This window comes from Phascolarctos cinereus, unplaced genomic scaffold (genome assembly GCF_003287225.1).
Source record: "Phascolarctos cinereus isolate Bilbo 61053 unplaced genomic scaffold, phaCin_HiC Scaffold_1;HRSCAF=81, whole genome shotgun sequence".
Classification (NCBI taxonomy): domain Eukaryota; kingdom Metazoa; phylum Chordata; class Mammalia; order Diprotodontia; family Phascolarctidae; genus Phascolarctos; species Phascolarctos cinereus.
Genome location: NW_027555514.1, coordinates 47,711,820 through 47,731,141, shown reverse-complemented (window position 1 = coordinate 47,731,141; position 19,322 = coordinate 47,711,820). Strand labels below are relative to the sequence as shown.

General features: G+C 37.5%; 1 protein-coding gene across 4 annotated transcripts in view; it reads left to right on the top strand.

Moving 5' to 3' along the window:
* The window catches only part of ANKIB1 (ankyrin repeat and IBR domain containing 1), a 141,854-nt gene that overhangs the window by 64,405 nt on the left and 58,127 nt on the right, over nucleotides 1-19,322 (top strand). For all 4 annotated transcript variants that reach the window (XM_020987423.2, XM_020987420.2, XM_078151787.1 and 1 more), the window contains 3 exons: nucleotides 147-329; nucleotides 4,109-4,226; nucleotides 18,324-18,532. In XM_020987423.2, the coding sequence (XP_020843082.1) occupies nucleotides 147-329; nucleotides 4,109-4,226; nucleotides 18,324-18,532 (510 nt within the window). The remainder of the gene's footprint in view (nucleotides 1-146; nucleotides 330-4,108; nucleotides 4,227-18,323; nucleotides 18,533-19,322) is intronic.

Sequence of the window (19,322 nt, the reverse complement as noted above, 5' to 3'; positions counted from 1 at the left end):
GTTTTTGTGTATACACATACATACAGATATATAATAAACACAGGTGGCTTTATTAGATTTTTTTTAAAGGGCTACTTGAATATCATGTATATTGTTTTTACTTTCATTTAAAATCTATAATTCATTGGTCTTAATATTTTTTTAAGCTTTTAGTAAAACATGGTGGAGACTTGTTTGCTGAGAATGAAAATAAAGATACTCCTTGTGATTGTGCTGAGAAGCAACACCACAAAGACCTTGCCCTCAATCTTGAATCTCAGATGGTTTTCTCAAGGGACCCAGAAGCTGAAGACATAGAAGCTGAATATGCTGCTTTGGACAAAAGAGAGGTAATCTCTAAATAAACCATTATGCAAAGAGTGATCATTTTGTTTCCTTTTTATCAAGATGTTTATTCTCATCTTATTGCTACAGCTAGCATTTCTAGAACTGTAAGAGATAATGGTCATGTCATTGGACATCCTTCTTCATCTTGCTTTTTAAACATTTTTAAAAATTTTTTTGGTGCATTTTAAGTTTCAAACTATCTCCTCCCCTTCCTCCCCATCACATACTAGAAAGGCCACCATTTGACCACAGGGGTGTATGTGTGTGGAGGGGAGGGGGTTGTAAAGCCACACTCGGCGTACATCTGTTTATCAGTTCTTTCTTTAGAGGTGGATAGCATCTTCCTTCATAGTATAATAGGATAATAACTCAATAACTTAATCGAATTCACAGTCTTTGAACAACATTGCTGTTACTGTATACACTGTTCTCATGGTTGTGCTCATCTGACTTTTCATTATTTCATGCAAGTCTTTACATTTTTTTCTGAAATCAGTCTGCTCATCATTTCTTACAGCACAGAAGTATTCCATCACAATCATATACCACAGTCAGTTGCGGTATATGTTTAGCCATTCCCCAATTGGTGGGCGTCTGTTCAATTTCCAGTTCTTTTGCCATCACAAAGAGAGCTGCTATAAATATTTTAGAACATAAAGGTTCTTTTCCTTTTATCCTGATCACTTTGGGAAACAGACCTAATAGGGATATTACTGGGTCAAAGGATATAAAGTTTTATAACTCTTTGAGCATAATTCCAGATTGCTCTCCAGAATGGTTGGCTTGGTTTACAGTTCCACCCATGGTATATTAGTGTCCCAGTTTTTCCACATTCCCCTCTGTTAGTCATTTTCCCCTTCTATCATTTAGCCAATCTGATAGGTATGGGATGATACCTCAGGATTGTTTTAATTCTTATTTCTCTAATCAATAATGATATAAGAAAATTTTTTCATATGATTACATATGATTTTTATTTCTTCATTGAAAAACTGCCTGTTCATATCCTTTGACTATTTTTCAGTTGGGGACTGCCTCATTCTTTTTTTTTGCTTTTTAGTGAGGCAGTCGGGGTTAAGTGACTTGCTTTACAGTCACACAGCTAGGTAAGTGTCTGAGGTCGGATTTGAACTCATATCCTCCTGACTCCAAGGCCAGAGCTGTATCCACTGCACCACCTAGTTCCCCTTGGAATGACTCATTCTTAAAATTTGCCAAAGTCTTTTATATATTTGAGATATGAGTTCTTTATCTGAGAAACTGTCTTATTAAAAAATTTCCCCAAATTTCTCCTTTCCTTCTAATCTTGGCCATGTTGGTTTCATTTGTACAAACCTCTTTAATGTAATCAAAATTATCCATTTTACATGAATACATGGCTCCCTATCTCTTGTTTATTCGTGAATTCTCTTTCCACCTATAAGTCTGATAGTAATTGAGCTTAAACCTTAATTTTTGTCAAACATAAGGTTACTATAATCATTTACTGTGCGTTATATGTCTACTCTGTTTCACTGATGTACTTCTCAGTCTCCTTTGCTCCATTACAATCCATATCCCTAACTATGTGTGTACCCCAAGGAGGGCCTCTTTTACCTATTGATATATTCTTTTCATGAGCTAATTACCTCTTATAAGTTCAGTTATCATCTCTCTGCAGATGACTACCATGTGGGTCAGTGAGCTACTGTTTGCTTCTTCCTTTGTTTGAATCCTGTGTAATATGTAACTTACAGTCATTTGAGGGGAGTGGGCCATCTCTCTTGGCTCTCTCCTCTGCTGGACAATTTAATAAATTTCTTTCTAAATTATTTCAGTTTAGAATCTTGTTCTTAGCTAAAAGAGTTGTGAGGACTAATGTGTAAAGCGTCTTGCAAAGCTTGAAGGACTTTATAAATGTCGCCTCTTAGAACTACAACTATGATTACTGCTATTGCTACTGTCACCACTACTTCCATAGTGCCAAGAACGTTTTCCTTCTTTTATACTGTCACCTTTGTGTATATAACCCTCTACCCCTTTTTTCTATTGTACCTTTCAGTCCCAAAATTGTCCCAAATTGTGTGATCCACTTTTATGCCCTGCCTCTCCCATGATCATTTCTTTCTTATTTGCAGTCTCCTTTATGATTTCATGCCCGTCCATCATTCTGCGTTACAGTTTCCTTGTATGAGCAACAATTTCCATTCTGCTTAGACATAGTGTTGTTCACAGAATCAAAGTCATCTCCCTCTGCACCAACTCCCTACAGATTATACCCATTGTAAGGTTTTTATATCCCATTATAAAACATATCTCTCTGTACCTGGGGAGTGTCCTTTAGTGGGACCACCTCCCCCGCCCCCTAATCCCTCCCTTTGTCACCTTCCCTTTTCTCCTATAGTCTCACTTTTTTGCTGAAGACCACAGGAATTACCTTCCCTCATTCCCCCATAGACTTGATTTGTGTACTGCATTCACTTTTCTCCTCCCTCTCTTTTGATGCACCTTCTCCCCCATTCTGCAGTTAAGTTCCACATAATATACTGACACACCTATAAGACTAGTGGAATTTTGTCTATGGTGTTTCAAGCCTGTTATTCCACTATCACTTCTTCTCTTTCTTTAAATTCTACTTTTAATTTTAACTCTTTGTACACTTTTTTTTTCTCCTTAGGCAGTTGGGGATAAGTGACTTGCCCATGGTCACACAGCTAGTAAATGTCAAGTGTCTGAGGACAGATTTGAACTCGGGTCCTCCTGACTCCAAGGCCAGACCTCTATCCCCTATGCCATGTAGCTGGCCTTCCCCCTCCATATTCTTTTTAGAAAGAAATTTTTTATTTGTTCTCCCTGTTATTGCTTTCTTTTAACTTAATAAGTGTTTTTAGAGTTTTTTTCATAATTGTTTCTAGAGATGGTATAATTTATTTCATTATTCTATGTTTGGAGGTTATATTTATTTACCTTCCTTGTGTTGCTGTTCTTTGGGATGTTTGCAAGTCACGTATGTTTCTGAAGAAGGACTTTTAAAAAAAATGTTTTTTTATAATTTATTTTGCTTTATCAGCAATCACTTCCAAATGCTTTTGAGTTTAAAATTTTTCTCCCCCTCCCTCCCCCATCACTCTCCCCAAGAGGGCACACAATCCTTGTATTGCTGGGAAGGGTTAAGTTTATCAATATTAATCATTTCACAACGTGGCTGTTATTGTGTACAATGTTCTCCTGGTTCTGCTCACTTCACTCAGCATCAGACCATACAAGGGAAAAGAACCTACATGTATAAAAATATTTATAGTAGCTCTTTTTATGGTGGCAAAGAATTGGAAATTGTAGGGGCAGCTAGGTGGCACAGTGGATAGAGCACCGGCCCTGGATTCAGGATGAACTGAGTTCAAATCCGGCCTCAGACACATAACACTTAATAGCTGTGTGACCCTGGGCAAGTCACTTAACCCCATTGCCTAAAACAAAACAAAAAAAAAGAATTGGAAATTGAGAAGATGCCCATCAGTTGGGGAATGACTGAGCAAGTTGTGGTATATGAATGTAATGGAATACTGTTGTGCTATAAGAAATGATGAACAGACTGACTTCAGAAAAACCTGGAAAGACTTGAAGAAGGACTTTAAAGCATATTGTCTTGCCCCAAAAGCCTATCCTCTTTCTACTACCACATGGCTAGTTTTATATCACAATATAAATGCAAAATAATAGTAATGTTTTAGTGAACAGGAAAGTTTTTCAAAACTTCAGTTACTCAACATCTGACTTACCTTTGATTCTGTTCTTTTCACAGCCATATGAAGGATTAAGACCACAGGATCTTCGAAGACTAAAAGATATGCTGATAGTAGAATCTGCTGACATGCTTCAGGCCCCATTGTTCACTGCTGAGGCTTTACTCAGAGCTCATGGTAATGACAGAAACATAGAAGCTTTCAGATGATTTAAGTACTTATATTAAGACATAAGTAAAGATCCATGCATATTTTTATGTCTACTCATAGCAAATCAAGTTTTAGATAATAGCCCAGTCAGGGAATCAGCAAGCATTGATTATGTTATAAATTCAAATGAAGGAAACTGAAAAGTATAGTTAGGATTTTATAGTTTGTAATGTTTTTGTGTTGTTTACAGTGCCACATTTTGGCAAAGAATATGATTTAAGCACAGTTTGGAAAATAGTTTTCGGAGTCTAGTACCCCATTTTTTTGGCCTTGCCTTCCAGCTATAAAATGTTGATGACATGTGGTAGTAGTTCATTAAAACTTTTAAAGAAAATGGTTCCAAGGGTGTTCATTTTATTTTGTCAGTTGTTTTCCAACACTAAATCATAATTATAACTGGAATTTATTTCATTCTTTGAGATTTTAATTCCCTAAAAGTCTTTACAGACATTATCTCATTTGAACCTTACAATTACCCTATGAAGTAGATACTGTTAGAAGAAACAGAATTGGAGAGTAAGTGACTTTCCCATGATCACACAGCTAGAAACTATAGATGTGGAATTTAAACTTAGATCTCCCGTGTTTGTACTTCCAGTACTCTCTCCATAGCAACATCTTATCATTTAGAGCTTGAAATGACTTTAAAGATTGTTGAGTCCGGCCTTCTCATTTTTACAGGTTAAAAAAACTGAGTCTCTGAGAGGGTAAATGACTTACGTAGGATTGTTCAACTGGTATCAGAAATAGGATTATAGGACGGATTTCTTTTATTCTAAATTCACAGGATCACAGATTTATAGTTGTAAGGGTGGTTAGTAATTACTGGGTCCACCACACTCATTTTACCAGTGCAGAAACTTAGGCCCAATAAAGCTAAATGACTTGGCTAAAGTCCATCCATACATGTGATAAGTGTCAGGCTGGGATCTGAATGAGGAAAGAATCATTTATGAAACAGTTATTATTTGCCAAGGGGTGTGTTGAGTTCTAGAGATACAAATACAAGAAGAAAGACAGTCCCTTTTCTCCATCAACTTACATGCTGATAGGGAGAAGCAATAGGAATGGGAGTAGTAGCCAGGGAGGGAGATGAGAGCCAGAAGAGACTAGATTGACACACCTTTAACAGGAGCAGTGGCAGAGTTGGTTTTCATTATGGCTCCAGCACTAGAAAAGGAGGAGGCTGAACATGAGGGCCAGTGTGGCTTTTGGTAAAAACTTGTAGGATCTAGCCAGGCCCATGGTTTACAAAGGACTAAAGCAGCCACCAGGAAGGATTACACATTCCAGGTCTTGGATTTCTCATTTCTAATTTGAAATCAAGCCTTGGAAGCAACCCAAATCCTGTGACTTTGAATACAGTACTCTTTTCATGGAACCGACATAAATCAGTAGGTCTGATACATAGTCTTTTTAATGCTGCCATTTTTCAGGATAGGACATAGAATATGATATCATATCAGCTTCCTCTTTGGGGAAGTTATTTAATTACTGATTGCTATAAATATCATAATTCTTTAAACTAAATAGGCATTGTTCATTTGTTCACTGCTTAACATCTCTCCCCTCTAGAATCTTCTAGTGCTGGCCTGTTCTAATCTAATTACTCCTGACCAAAGCTAACCCTTCTACTTGTTTAACTGATCCCATTTCATCCTGTCTCCTCCAGCAGATTATCTCCTCTGTCATCCCCACTCTTTCACTAATTTTCAATTTCCCCCTTTCTGCTGACTCATTTCCTGCTGCCATGTCTCCACATCCTAAAACAAAGTCCTTACCTTGATCCGTTCCATCCTTGCTAATTCTTCTGGTTTTCTTCTGCCTTCATAGCTAAACTCTTTTAAAATGCCATCTACAGTAAGTGCCTCCCATTTTCTATCACACTCTCTTCTTTACCCCTTGCGGTTTGGCTCCTGACTTTATTATTATCCCAACGAAACTGCTCTCTTGTTGCTGAATCCAATAGCTTTTTCTCAGTCCTCATTACCTCTAACTTCTCTTTGACACTGTTGATCACTCCGTCCTCCTTGATAGTCTCTTCTCTGTATGTTTTCAGGACACCCCTCTCTCCTACCTATCTGACTGCTCCTTCTCAGGCTCCTTTGCTGGATCCTTCTCCAGATTATGCCCTCTAGCCACAGCTGTCCCCAGTGTATTTAATTACCCTCCTTCTCATGTTGATTCTCAAATCTACACAATCTGTCCAAATCTCTTTTCTGACCTCCAGTCTCACATCTCCAACTGCTTTTTAGATATCATGAACTGGATATTCAATACTCCTCTTAAACTCAGTATGTCCAAAACGTATCTCATATGCTCCTCCTTCTCTCCTCTGCTACCCCCCAAATCTCCTCAAGCCTAGAGTATCCCAGTAGCTGCTGGTAGGACTGCCTGCTTCCACTGTCTTTCCCCTGTGATCCATTCATTTATTCAGCTGTTAAAGTGATTTTCGTAAGGACAGTGCTGATCATGTCATTTTCCTGCTCAGTAAATTCCAGTGGCTCCCTATTACCTTCAGAACTGTCATAACATCCTCATCCCTCTTTCTAGTCTTTTTACACCTTACTCCATACCTCTCCTCTCCCCAGCGATACTCAGTTCATTTTTGGTGACATTGTACTCCTGGCCATTGCACGAAGAAGATGCTCCATCTATCTGCTCCTGGCATTCTCTCTGGCTTTCTCTCGTCCTGGAACACTCTCCCTCTTCTGTTCCGACTACTGACCTCCCTGCCTTCCCAACTAAAATCCCGCCTTCCAGAGGAAGCTTTATTCTAATCCCTGTTAAGTATTCCCTGTCTATCCTGTATTTCGCTTGCTTTGCATATGTTTGTTTGCGTGTTGTTTCGTCTAGCAGATCATAAGCTTCTTCAGAGCTTAGCAGAATCCTTGGCACACAAACATGGAATATAAGAGAAACCTGGGAAGGTAAATATATGTGAATGGTCTGCAGGAGCTTAAATGATGATGAAGTGCCTATATCCTAGTAGGAGAATAGATCATTGAACCCAGACCATGGGCTTAGTTTTTCTTTTCTCCCTCTTCAGCCTTTGAAGACTATGGCATTTTTGAGAGACAGTGATCTCTTTTCCTGTTAGGGTCACTCGGCTCTTTTAGATTGTGCACATGTATTTGCCTTCCTACGGTTCTCTTATATTCCCTGTTTGTGTGCCAAGGAATTTACTCAGCTGTTCTTTTTCAACAGTGTAGGTAAAAGTGATCTTCTCTATTTAACGTCTGTTTTTCACTTTTAGAATTATACTGCATTTTTGAGAATAAATTTATGCCTGTAAATCTTCATTTATAAAATACATGTTTGTTGATGTTTTATTTTTACATTATATTTCTTTTCATCCCATTGAAAATACTAACATTTTGGAGACTGTTCACTGTTTCTGTAGGCTTTTTTGTTTTCTCTTCATAGTTGTTTATTTTCTTTCCAAGAGCTCTAATTTCATTCTGCTGTTTCAGTTCTTCTTTCATTTCCTAGAACTACATTTCTGGGTGGTATGGCTGGTTTCCCTTCTATACAGTATTGCCTGGCTAAGAGCTGCGTTAATGGGAAGCCCTACGTCTTTCCACAACCCTGGCTTGAAATAGGGATCTGAACACACACACACACACACACACACACACACACACACACACACACACACACATTTCTCAGGGCCCCCAAGCTTGGGGGGGCTAGAGCCTGGGACTTCAGTCTCTCTCTTTTTGGGGAGGCAGTTGGGGTTAAGTGACTTGCCCAGGGTGACACAACTAGTAAGTGTCAGGTGTCTGAGGCTCAAGGCCAGAGCTCTATCCACTGCACCACCTAGATGCCCCTCTGCTCTTCATTGTCATTGTTATCTCCACTTTCTCCATTCCTCAGTTCTTTCCCAGGTCATCATTCACCCCTGCCTGGCTGTACTTTCTTCCCTTCCTCATCTTGACCCCTTGGTGTACCGGTTTAGCTCCACACTGTCCACTTTTTTTCAGGTTCCTTGCCTCATTATCCTAATAGAGATTTTGCCCTGCCATGTCCCAGCCTTAAATTATTCCTGTAATCCGTTATTTTTGTTCCTTACATGCTGCTGAATCAAACTGCAGAAAATCCTGAAACTGTGCTGCCTAGGTCCACTACAAAGTTACATTATATGCTCTTACTGAGCCCTCACTGTGATGAGGCCATCTGTTTACACCTTCTTAATCAGTTCACTTTCCCATTTAACCACAGTTGCTTTTCCAAAACTTTTCATTCATCCTTAAAACCTTCCATATTTTCCTCTTCCCTGAGCCTTCTCACCTAAGAAGCTGGTCTTAATATTTTACTGAAAATATTGGGGCCAGTCACCAAGAGCTGCCCTTACTTCTTTCTTCCTCATCTCACATTACCCAGATGCCTTTTACCTCTACTCTCTCACCCCCTGTGTCACAAAAGCTTTCACTTTTGAAGAATAACTACTCTTTTTGCACAAGCAATCCCATTCCATCCTGTCTTCTCTAGTCCATTGTCCCCTCTATCACCGCCACTCAGTCCCTTAACTTATGTCCCTCCCTGTTAGCTGTCTCCCCTGTCTTCAAAAAACTGTCACCTGGTCCATCCCTCTTCATGAGCTATTGTTCTGTCTCTTTCCTTTTGTGGCCAAACTCCTTGAGGCAGTCTACAAGTAATGTTGTCTACTTCTTTTGCTCTTATTCCTTTCTTAACTTCTTGCATTCTGGCTTCTGATCTCTTTATTTGACTAAAACACCATTCTCCCAGGTTACTAATTTCTTTTTTGCCAAATCGAGTGGCCTTTTCTTAGTCCTCATTTTTCTTGACCTTTCTGCAACGTTTGACACTATCAATAGCTCTTTTTCCTTGATACTCTGTTCTCTCTGGGTTTTCAGGATGGTGTTCTCTCCTGGTCCTCCTACTAGCTATATGACCAGTCCTTTTCTGTCTCCTTCACAGGAGATGTCTTCATCCGTGTCATGCCTGAAAAGATCTCAGAATTTCTTCTCCCCCTATACAATTCCCACGACTCCATTTTGCAGAAGATTCTCAAATCTACTTGTCCATCCCTAGCGTCTTTCCCTACTACCAGTCATGTATTTCCAGTTACTTTTTAGATACCTCAGCATGTCTAAAACTGAACTCTTTGTTTTTTCCCTAAAACTCCTTTCCACTTTCTAACTTTCCTATAATTGTCAAGGATATCATTATCCTCCCAGTCACTCAGGCTCTCCTCATAAGTGTCATCCTTAAATCCTCACTCTCATGTCCCATATCTGATGTGATGAAAAGTGATGTTGATTCTACATTTGCAACATCTCTTCTATACAGTTTGTTATCTCTGATGCTGCCTGAGTTATTCTTTGTGACAACTTGTCTGATCGCTCTGCCTTCTCTGGGCTGAGTTGCTCCCTACTGCTGTTGCTACTGTCTTAGTCATCTTTAAGACTGGTGCTTCTGCACCCACCCTGGTGTTGGAGACCTCTCCTGTGGACCTCCTAAGTTGTCTTAGGCTGAATAAATGTTTCCTTCTAACCTTTTATTAGCTCTGCCACTCCAGAATTTGATTTGATGTGTTTGTAGGGGAATGTTGGGAGAGTTCAGCCAGGTCTCATGTTGGTGCCCTGCCTGCTCCCTTTAGTATTTTATTTTATTTTGTTTTATTTATTTATTTTTGGTGAGGCAGTTGGGGTTAAGTGACTTGTCCAGAGTTACTGGATTATTGCAAAAGTCTTGTGGTAGGTTTCACTGCCTCAGGTCTACTCCTACTCTAGACCATACTCCACTCACCTTTCAATTTATCTTTCTAAAGCACTGGTCTCACTATTTCATGATTTTGGTCATGACCAAAATCAATTTTTTTAAATTATAGCCTATAATTATAGCCTTCCTACTGTCTTTTAAGTCTTAAACCTTGCTTTTTTTTGCAGGGGGAGGCTAGGCAATGGGATTAAGTGACTTGTCTAGGGTCATACAGCTAGTAAGTGTTATGTGTCTGAGGCCGAATTTGAACGCAGGGCCGGTACTCTATCCATTGTGCCACCTAGTTGCCCCTTAAACCTTACTTCTCACAAACTCTGCAGTTCTGTGATATTCTCCTCCTTGCTGTTTTCTCACAGAAGACACCCAATTTCCTACCTCAGCATTTTCACTGGTTATCTCCCATGCCTGGAATTCTTTCCCTTATCATCTCTACTTCTTGGCTTTCTTCAAGTCTACTAAAGTCCCACCTTGTACCTGTGAAGCCTTTCCTGATCCTCTTTAATCTTGATGCCTTTCCTCTGAGATTGTGTCTTCCTGTTAGGTTTGTGAGCTACTTGAGAGCAGAAACTGTGTTTTGCATTTCTTTGTATCCCCTACACTTACCATTGTGCCTGACACAATAGGAACTTGTAAGTGCTAATTGACTTGACTTGATGCTCTCATTTCCAGCACACAGCCTCAACAAAATCTCCCAGGTCATAGTCCCAGGATGAGGCAGAACACTAAACATTGGCATGTTAGAACAGCCACAGCTGTTAGTGCAGCCATAGGGGAGTGGGGATCCTGGTCACAGGTCCAAGGAGGAAAAGTGTTTGTGCTTGCTCACAGACCATAGCACAGAGCAGTGACCATACCTTTCCTTAAATCATGCCACTGTAGAAGACCCAAAATCTTGAAAGTCCCCAGAATTACCTCTGAAAACAGCAATATGAAGAATCCGAAGCTTGGAACAGTGTCCCCTCCCCCCCTAGGAGCAGAGCCCAACTTATAACATGACATGATGTGACATAACATAACAGAAATAGACTGGAAAAAATAGGCAAAAACCAAACCAAAGAGAAAAAAAATAACAGAAAGAAGAACTTGACCATAGAAAAAGTATTATGGTCACAGGGTAGATCAAAATACACAAACTCAGAAGAACACAACAGTGTCAACATAGCTACATGTGATGCCTCAAAGAAAAATGTGAATTGGTGTCAGGCCCCAAAAGAAAAATCAGCTAAGAGAGGTAGAAGAATAAATAGAAAAGAAATGAGAGTGATGCAAGAGAGTCATGAAAAAAGTCAACAGCTTGGTGAAGGAAACACAAAAATGGGAAAAGATGTACAGAAATTCAGTGAAGAAAACAACTACTTAAGTTTTGTTGTTGTCCAGTTGTTTTCAGTCCTGTTTGATTCTTCCTGACTCCATTTGGGGTTTTCTTGGCAAAGATGCTTGGCTGATTTGCCATTTTCTTCTCCAGCTCATTTTGCAGATGAGGAAACTGAGGCCAACAGGGTTGTGACTTTCCCAAGGTCACACAGCTAGTAAGTGTCTGAGGTCATATTTGAACTCGAAAAGATGAGTCTTGTTGACTCCAGGCCCAGCATTCTACCCTGCACCACCTAGTAGAATTGGCCAAATGGTAAAGGAGGAACAGAAGCTCACTGAAGAAAATAATTCCTTAAAAATTAGAATCAGGCAAGTGGAAGCTAATGACTCCATGAGACATCAAAAAACAAAGTCAAAAGAATGAAAAAATAGAAGAAAATGCAAAACATCTCATTGTAAAAGCAACTGACCAGAAAATAGATTGAAGAGAGATAATTCAAAAACTATTGGACTCCCTGAAAGCCATGATTTTTTTAAAAAGCATAGATGTGAAATTTAAGAAATTTTCAAGGAAAACTGTCTTTATATCCTAGAACCAGGGGGCAAAGTAGAAATTAAAAGAATCTACCCATCACCTCCTGAAAAAGATCCCAAAATGAAAACTGTCAAGAATATGATACCCTTTGGGGAAGTAGAAGAGGGGGTGAACCTATAGAAGGGAAGGCAAACTGGGGGAGATAACACTTGTGAGGAGGGATATGATGAAAGGAGGGAGGGAGGGGTAAATAGGGAAAATAGAATGGAAGGGAATACACAGTAATTATAACTGAATGTGAATAGGATGATCTCGCCTATAAAACAAACGAACAGGAGAGTGGATTAAAAATCAGAATCCTACAATATGTTTACAAGAAACACATTTGAAGCAGAGACATACACATGGTAAAAGAAAGGGGCTGGTAGAGAATTTATTATTATGCTTTAGCAGGAATACCATTCATAATCTACAAGCACAAATAGATCCTGTTAAAGATAAGGAAGCAAAGTACCTCTGGTTAACAGGTACCATAGTCAGTCAAGTAATATCAATACTAAACATACATCAAACATGGTATAGCATCTAAATTCTTAATGGAAAATTTAAATGAATTATGGGAAGAAATAGACAATAAAACCATACTTGTTGGGGACCTCAACCTGTCCCTTTCAGAACGAGATAAGTCTAACTAAAAAAAAAAATAGGAAAGGAGGAAATGAACAGAATTTTAGAAAAGTTAGGTATAATAGATCTTTGTACAAAGTTGAATGGGAATAGAAAGGAATGTAACTTTTTCTCATCAGCACATTACACAAATGTTGACCATGTGTCATGGCATAAAAATCTCACAACCAAATGCAGAAAAGCAGAAATGTTAAATGCACCCTTTCCAGATCATATAGCTGTAAAAATTATATTCACCAAAGAGCCATGGAAACAGATCAAAAACATCTCTAAATACTTAGATCAATGAAATAGAGAAAGAACAGATCAATGAATTGCACATGCAACTAAAAAAAAAAACTTGAAAAAGAATAAATTAAACATCCTCAATTATACACCAAATTGGAAACTCTGAAAATCAAAGGAGACATTAATAAAAATTGAAAGTAAGAGAATTATTGAACCAACTAGGAGTTGGTTTTTGGAGGGGGGGGGAGGATAAAGTTGATAAACCAACCCTTAGTTGATTCAATTTAAAATAGAAGAAAATCAGATTACCAGTATCAAAAATGGAAAAGGTGAATTCACCAAAGAAGAGGAAATTAAAGCAATTATTAAGAACTGTTTTGCCCAGTTATTTGCCAGTAAATCTGATAATCTAAATGAAATGGATGATTATTTACAAAAATACAAATTGCTCAGATTAACAGAAGAGGAAATAGAATACTTAAATAACAGCATCTTAGAAAAAAGAATTTAAACAAGCCACCAGTGAACTCCCCAAGAAAAATATCCCTAGGGTCAGTTGATTTCACAAGTGCATTCTACCAAACCTTTAGGGAACAGTTAATTCCAATACTGTATCAACTATTTAGAAAAATAAGCAAAGAAGGAGCCCTGCTAAACTCATTTTATGTCAGAAATAGGGATTTTAATACTACCTAAGGCAAAAAGAAAAAAAACAGAAAACTACAGACTGATTTCCCAAATGAAGATTAATGCAACATTTTAAAATTTTATTTAGTATTTCATTTTTTTAAAACTTTTTCTTTTTGCTTTTTGGTGAGATAATTAGGGTTAAGTGACTTGCCCAGGGTCGTACAGCGTGTAAGTGTCAAGTGTCTGAGGCTGGATTTTAACTCAGGTCCTCCTTACTCCAAGGCCTGAGCTTTATCCAGTGCGCCACCTAGCTACCCCTAAAAAATTTTTTAACGTTCATTTTTAAAACTTTTGATTTCCAAATCTTCTCCTTTCCTCCCTCGCCACCCCCATTGAGAAGGTGAGCAGGGGCAACTAGGTAACGCAGTGGATAGAGCACTGACCTTGGAGTCAGGAGGACCTGAGTTCAAATCCAACCTCATATATAGGACGCTCACTAGCTGTGTGATTCTGGGCAAGTCATTTAACCCCGATTGTTTCACCACAAAAAAAAAAGAGAGAGAAGGCAAGCAGTTTGATATAGATTATGCATGTGTAGTCATGCAGAACACTTTATGTTGTAAAACAAAACATAGACAAAAAAAAACCTCAAGAAAAATAAAGTTCAATCTACATTCAGACCCCATCAGTTCTTTGTCTGGGGATGGATAGCATTTTTCATAAGTCCTTCAGAGCTGTCTTGGATGGTTGTATTGGTGAGAATGGCTAAGTCATTCACAGCTGATCGTCTTATAATTTTGCTGTTACTTTGTACATAGCACATTTTACTTTGCATCATCTCACATAAGTCTTTCCAGGTTTCTCCAAGAGCATCCTACTCATCATTTCCTGTAGTCCAATAGTATTCCATCATAATCACATAGCACGATTTCTTCATTCCCCAATTGATGGGTAATGCAAACATTTTAAATACAATGGTAGCAAGGAAATTGTAACAATATATCACCGGAGTTATACACTATGATTGGTGGGATTTATACCAGTAATGCAGGCATAATTGACCATATAAATAACAAAACCAGCAGAAATCATGTGATTATGTCAATAATGCAGAAAAAGCTTTTGACAAAATGTAACTCCTAGTCAGAACAGTACAGAGCATAGGAATGAATGAAGCTTTCCTTAAAATAAGTGCTATCTATCGAATAAGCTAGAAGCCTTCCTAATAAGATCACAAGTAAAGGATGCCCATTATCAGCACTATTATTCAATATTGTACTAGAAATGCTAGCTACAGCAATGAAAAGAAAAAGAAATGGAAGGAATTCACATACGCAATGAGGAGACAAAACTATACCTCTTTCTAGATGATATGATGGTATACTTAGAGAGCTGTAGAGAATCATGTAAAAAAACTAGTTGAAATAACAACTTTATCCAAGTTGCAGGACATAAAATAAACATGTAAATCAACAGCATTTCTAGATACTACCAACGAAGTCCAGCAGTAAGCAATAGAGAAATTCCGTTTAAAATAATAGCAGTGGTGGTAATAGCAATAATAGTAGACAATATAAAATACCTGGGAGCCTACCTACCGAGAGAAACCTAGGAACTGTAAGAACACAGTTAAAAAAGGCTTTTCACATAAAGTCAGATCTAATCATTTGGAAACATACTAATTGCTCATGGTTAGGCTGGTCAGTATAATAAAAACGACGGTTCTACTTAATCTATTAATGCCATACCTGTCAAACGACCCAAAAATTACTTTATAGAGCTGGAAAAAAGATAATAAAAATTTCTTCCCGAAGAACAAAAGATCAAGAATATCAAAGGAATTAATGAAAAAAAATGTGAAAGTGGCCTAGCTATACCAGATCTCGAACTATATGATAAAGTGATAATCATCAAAATAATTTGGTACTGGCTAAAAAATGTTAGGTACACAAGATGACATGGTAGTAAATGACCATAGTAATTTGTCTTTGATAAATCTTATGATCCAAGCTTTTGGGATAAGAGCTCACTATCTGACAAAACCTGCTAGAAAAAGGGAAAACATTTTGACACAAACTAGGTATGTACCAATACCTCACATTGCATGCCAAGATAAGGTCCAAGTGGGTACGTGATCTAGACATAAAGGATAATACCATGGACAAATTAGGGGAGCATGGAATAGTTTACCTGACAGATCTATGGATAAGGAAAGAATTTAGGACCAAACAGAGCATTACAAAAATATAAAATGGATAATTTTTATTATGTTAAATTAAAAGGCTTTGCACAAGCAAAACCAAAGCAGGTGAGATTAAAAGGAAAGCCAAAAGCTGAGGAAAGGTGTCATTTCTAAAATATATGAAGAACTGAGTCAAATTTGTAAGAAAGCGTTACTATTCCCCAGTTGATAAAGGATCAAAGGATATGGACAGGCAGTTTTCGGGTGAAGAAATCAAAGCTGTTTATAGTCATATGAAAAAATATCTTAAATCACTAGTGATGAGAGAAATGCAAATTACAACAAGTCTGAGGTACGACATCGTATGTATCAGATTGACTAATATGACAGAAAAGGACAGTTGGGGTACTGATGCATTGTTGGAGTAGTAGACTGATCCAACCATTCTGGAGAGCAATTTGGAACTGTACCCAAAGGGCTATAAAAATGTGCTTATGCTTTCACTCAGCAATATCACTGTAGGTCTGTCTTAGAAAGAGATTTTAGGACCTCTTTGTGTGAAAATTTTAATAGCAGCTTTTTTGTGGTGACAAAGAATTGGAAATGAGGAGATGTCTTATCAGTTGTGGTATGGCTAAAGAAGCTGTGGTATATGATTGTCATGGAATAGTGTTGTGCTGTAAGAAATGAAGATCATTATGATTTCAGAAAAACCTGGAAAGACATCACCTGTTGGAAAGTAAAGTGAGCAGAACCAGAACGTTATACACAGTAACAATATTATATGATGGTCATCTGTGAGTGACTTAATTATTCCCAGCAATACAATGATCAAAGAAGACAGTTCCAAAGGACTCCTAATGAAAAGTACTATCTGCCTCCAGAGAAAGAAATGAGGGAGTCTGAATGCAGATTGAAACATAGTATTTTTTCACCTTCTTTAATTTTTGGTGGAATCTGTGTTTTATTTTACAACGTTACTAATATGTAAATAGGTTTTACATGACTGTACATGTATGTTTTATATCAATGTGCTTGCCTTCTCAGGAAGGGGGGAAGAGAGGAGGGAGAGAATTTGAAACTCAAAATTTTAAAAAAAGAGAAAGTTTTTTACATGCAATTGGGAAAAAATAACATTTTTTATAAAAATAAAATCATATCCCCTTCTGTAAGAATAACACCCCTCCAGAGGCATCATGATGGAAAATGCAATCCACATCCAAAGAAAGAACTATGAAAGTTGAATTGCTGTTTTTTTTCTCTTCTGTTGAGTTTTGTTTCCTCTTTCTGATGGTTCCTCCTATTGGTTTTAATTTTTACTTACAACACCACTAATGTGAAAATATGTTTAATAGGAATGTAAATGTATAGCCTATATCAGATTGTGTGCCATTTTGGGGAGGGTGGTGGGGAGGAAGGGAGAGAAAAATTTTAAACTCAAAAGCATATGGAAGTGATTATTGATAAATCAAAATAAATTAATAAATTTTTTTAAAAATTAGAGTATACCAGAAACAATGTCTGGTACTTGAGTAAAAAGAAATGTCACAGTTGGAAAAACTTTAAAAAAAAAAAAAGAATGATGAATACCCATCTCAAAGGGTTGTTGTGAAGATCAAATGAGGCAGTTTTTGTGAACTGTTTTGCAAACCTTTAAGTGCTACATAAATTTGTTATTATCAAAATTTTATTACGTACTCTACCAATAATAAAAATATAAAGTGGATTATGTTGAATTTACACATGGAACATCATCCAGAATCTTGACTGTTTACAATTAATTTTTTTCCTATATTAATGTTATGTCAACTGAGCAAGGATATTTTTCAGCATCCTGACTTACTTATAGCGAGGGTAGACTGGTTTTAGAGGGGTTTTGAAGCATCCTAAAGCTTAAAGACCCTAATATATTGAATGATAATATATTTGTCTCAAACAAGTAAAAAGTTGAATTTTGAATCTGAGTCTTCCCTGTCAGAGGATTAAGTGAATTCCACAATTAAATTGGTAAACCACCTCTTTGTCTATTGATTGAAAGGGAATAGTGGTGGTGTGAGAAGTCAAAATGGGATATATTAAAGAGTTCAAGTTCTGTCATTCCCACTAAATCCATATTTCGTCATTATGCACACATTTCTGTATAATATTTTCACTTACAAATACTAATAATTGACTTTACCTTGGACAATTCATTCAGTTTGCTGCTTTTTTTTTACTTGTTGAAATGAAAGAGTTGGGCCAGATCATCTTTACGGTCTTTTCTTTCTCCATATAATCTGTGATCTTACGAATATAATTTATATTTTCCTAATGGCTTAATATATTACATATTGTGTATGTACATACATACACCTACAAAATAACTCATTTATTTAGTGCTTTCAGGTTCCAAAATAATTTTCTCATTCTGTTAGAACAGTGTTGCACATTTTATTATCCCCATTTTGTAAAGAAATGAGTCTCTGAGAGGCTCAATAGCTGTCTTGATAATGTAAATGTCTTGAGATGGACTGAACCCCTATCTTCTTCTTCCTTTAATTTATTTTTGGTTTTCAACATTCCCTTCCACAAGATTTTTGAACCTCTATCTTCTGACTGTGTGAATTATTAGTGCCTGCAATATATTTATACATGTTTGCATTTATAAAGAATTTTAGTCACTCTTAAATCTCATTCAGAGTTAGGATTTTTAAAAACTAACATTTTATTTTTACTGAGGATTATCTTTCTCATTTTTATTCAGATTGGGACAGGGAAAAATTACTTGAAGCATGGATGTCTAATCCAGAGAACTGCTGCCAACGTTCAGGTGTTCAGATGCCAACCCCACCTCCAAGTGGGTACAATGCCTGGGACACACTTCCTTCTCCTCGAACTCCAAGAACAACTCGCTCTTCTGTCACTTCTCCAGATGAAATTAGTTTATCTCCTGGTGACCTGGATACAGCTTTGGTGTGTATTCATCTCGAAATTGATCTTATAATTGAACTTCTCTAAATGATTATAATTTCCTTTTGTTTCGTGAGTTCTGTGGACATAACAAGCAGGAAATAACATCAGAATAGATGAGATAGATTATGTTTGGTAGTAAAAAGGCTTATTATTGATGTGGAATTTATTCCTGAGTCAGATATCTCTACAGTAGTTCTATTTACCCCTTAGAGCTAAAATCAGAATTAGTCATTTAAAATAAAAACCCAAGAATAATAGTAATGAGGGGGCAGCTGGGTGGCACAGTGAATAAAGCTCCGACCTTGGAGTCAGAGGACCTGAGTTCACATGTGGCCTCAGACACTTGACGGTCGCTAGCTGTGAGACCCCGGGCAAGTCACTTAACTCCCATTGCCTCACACCCCCCCCCCAAAAGTTAAAAACAAACAACCCAAAAAAAAGAATAATATTAACGAGAGAAACGTGGTATACAATTGAAGTGTTCTACCTCTGAGTTACCAAAATAAGTAAATGAAAATCAAAACATGTCACATGAATTACAGAAGTTACATCAACCCTGAGTATAGTAACTTCATACAGAAGTTTGGCCAATTTAGTAGGGATAGCTAGGTGGCACAGTGGATAAGAGCCCTAAACCTGGAGACGGCAAGAACTGAGTTCAAATGTGGTGTCACTTATTAGTTGTATGACTGGGCAAGTCACTTCACCTCTGTTTACTTCAGTTTTTTCAACTGGAAAATGGTGATAATGGCAGCATCTACCTCCCTGGATTATTGTAAGGATCACTATT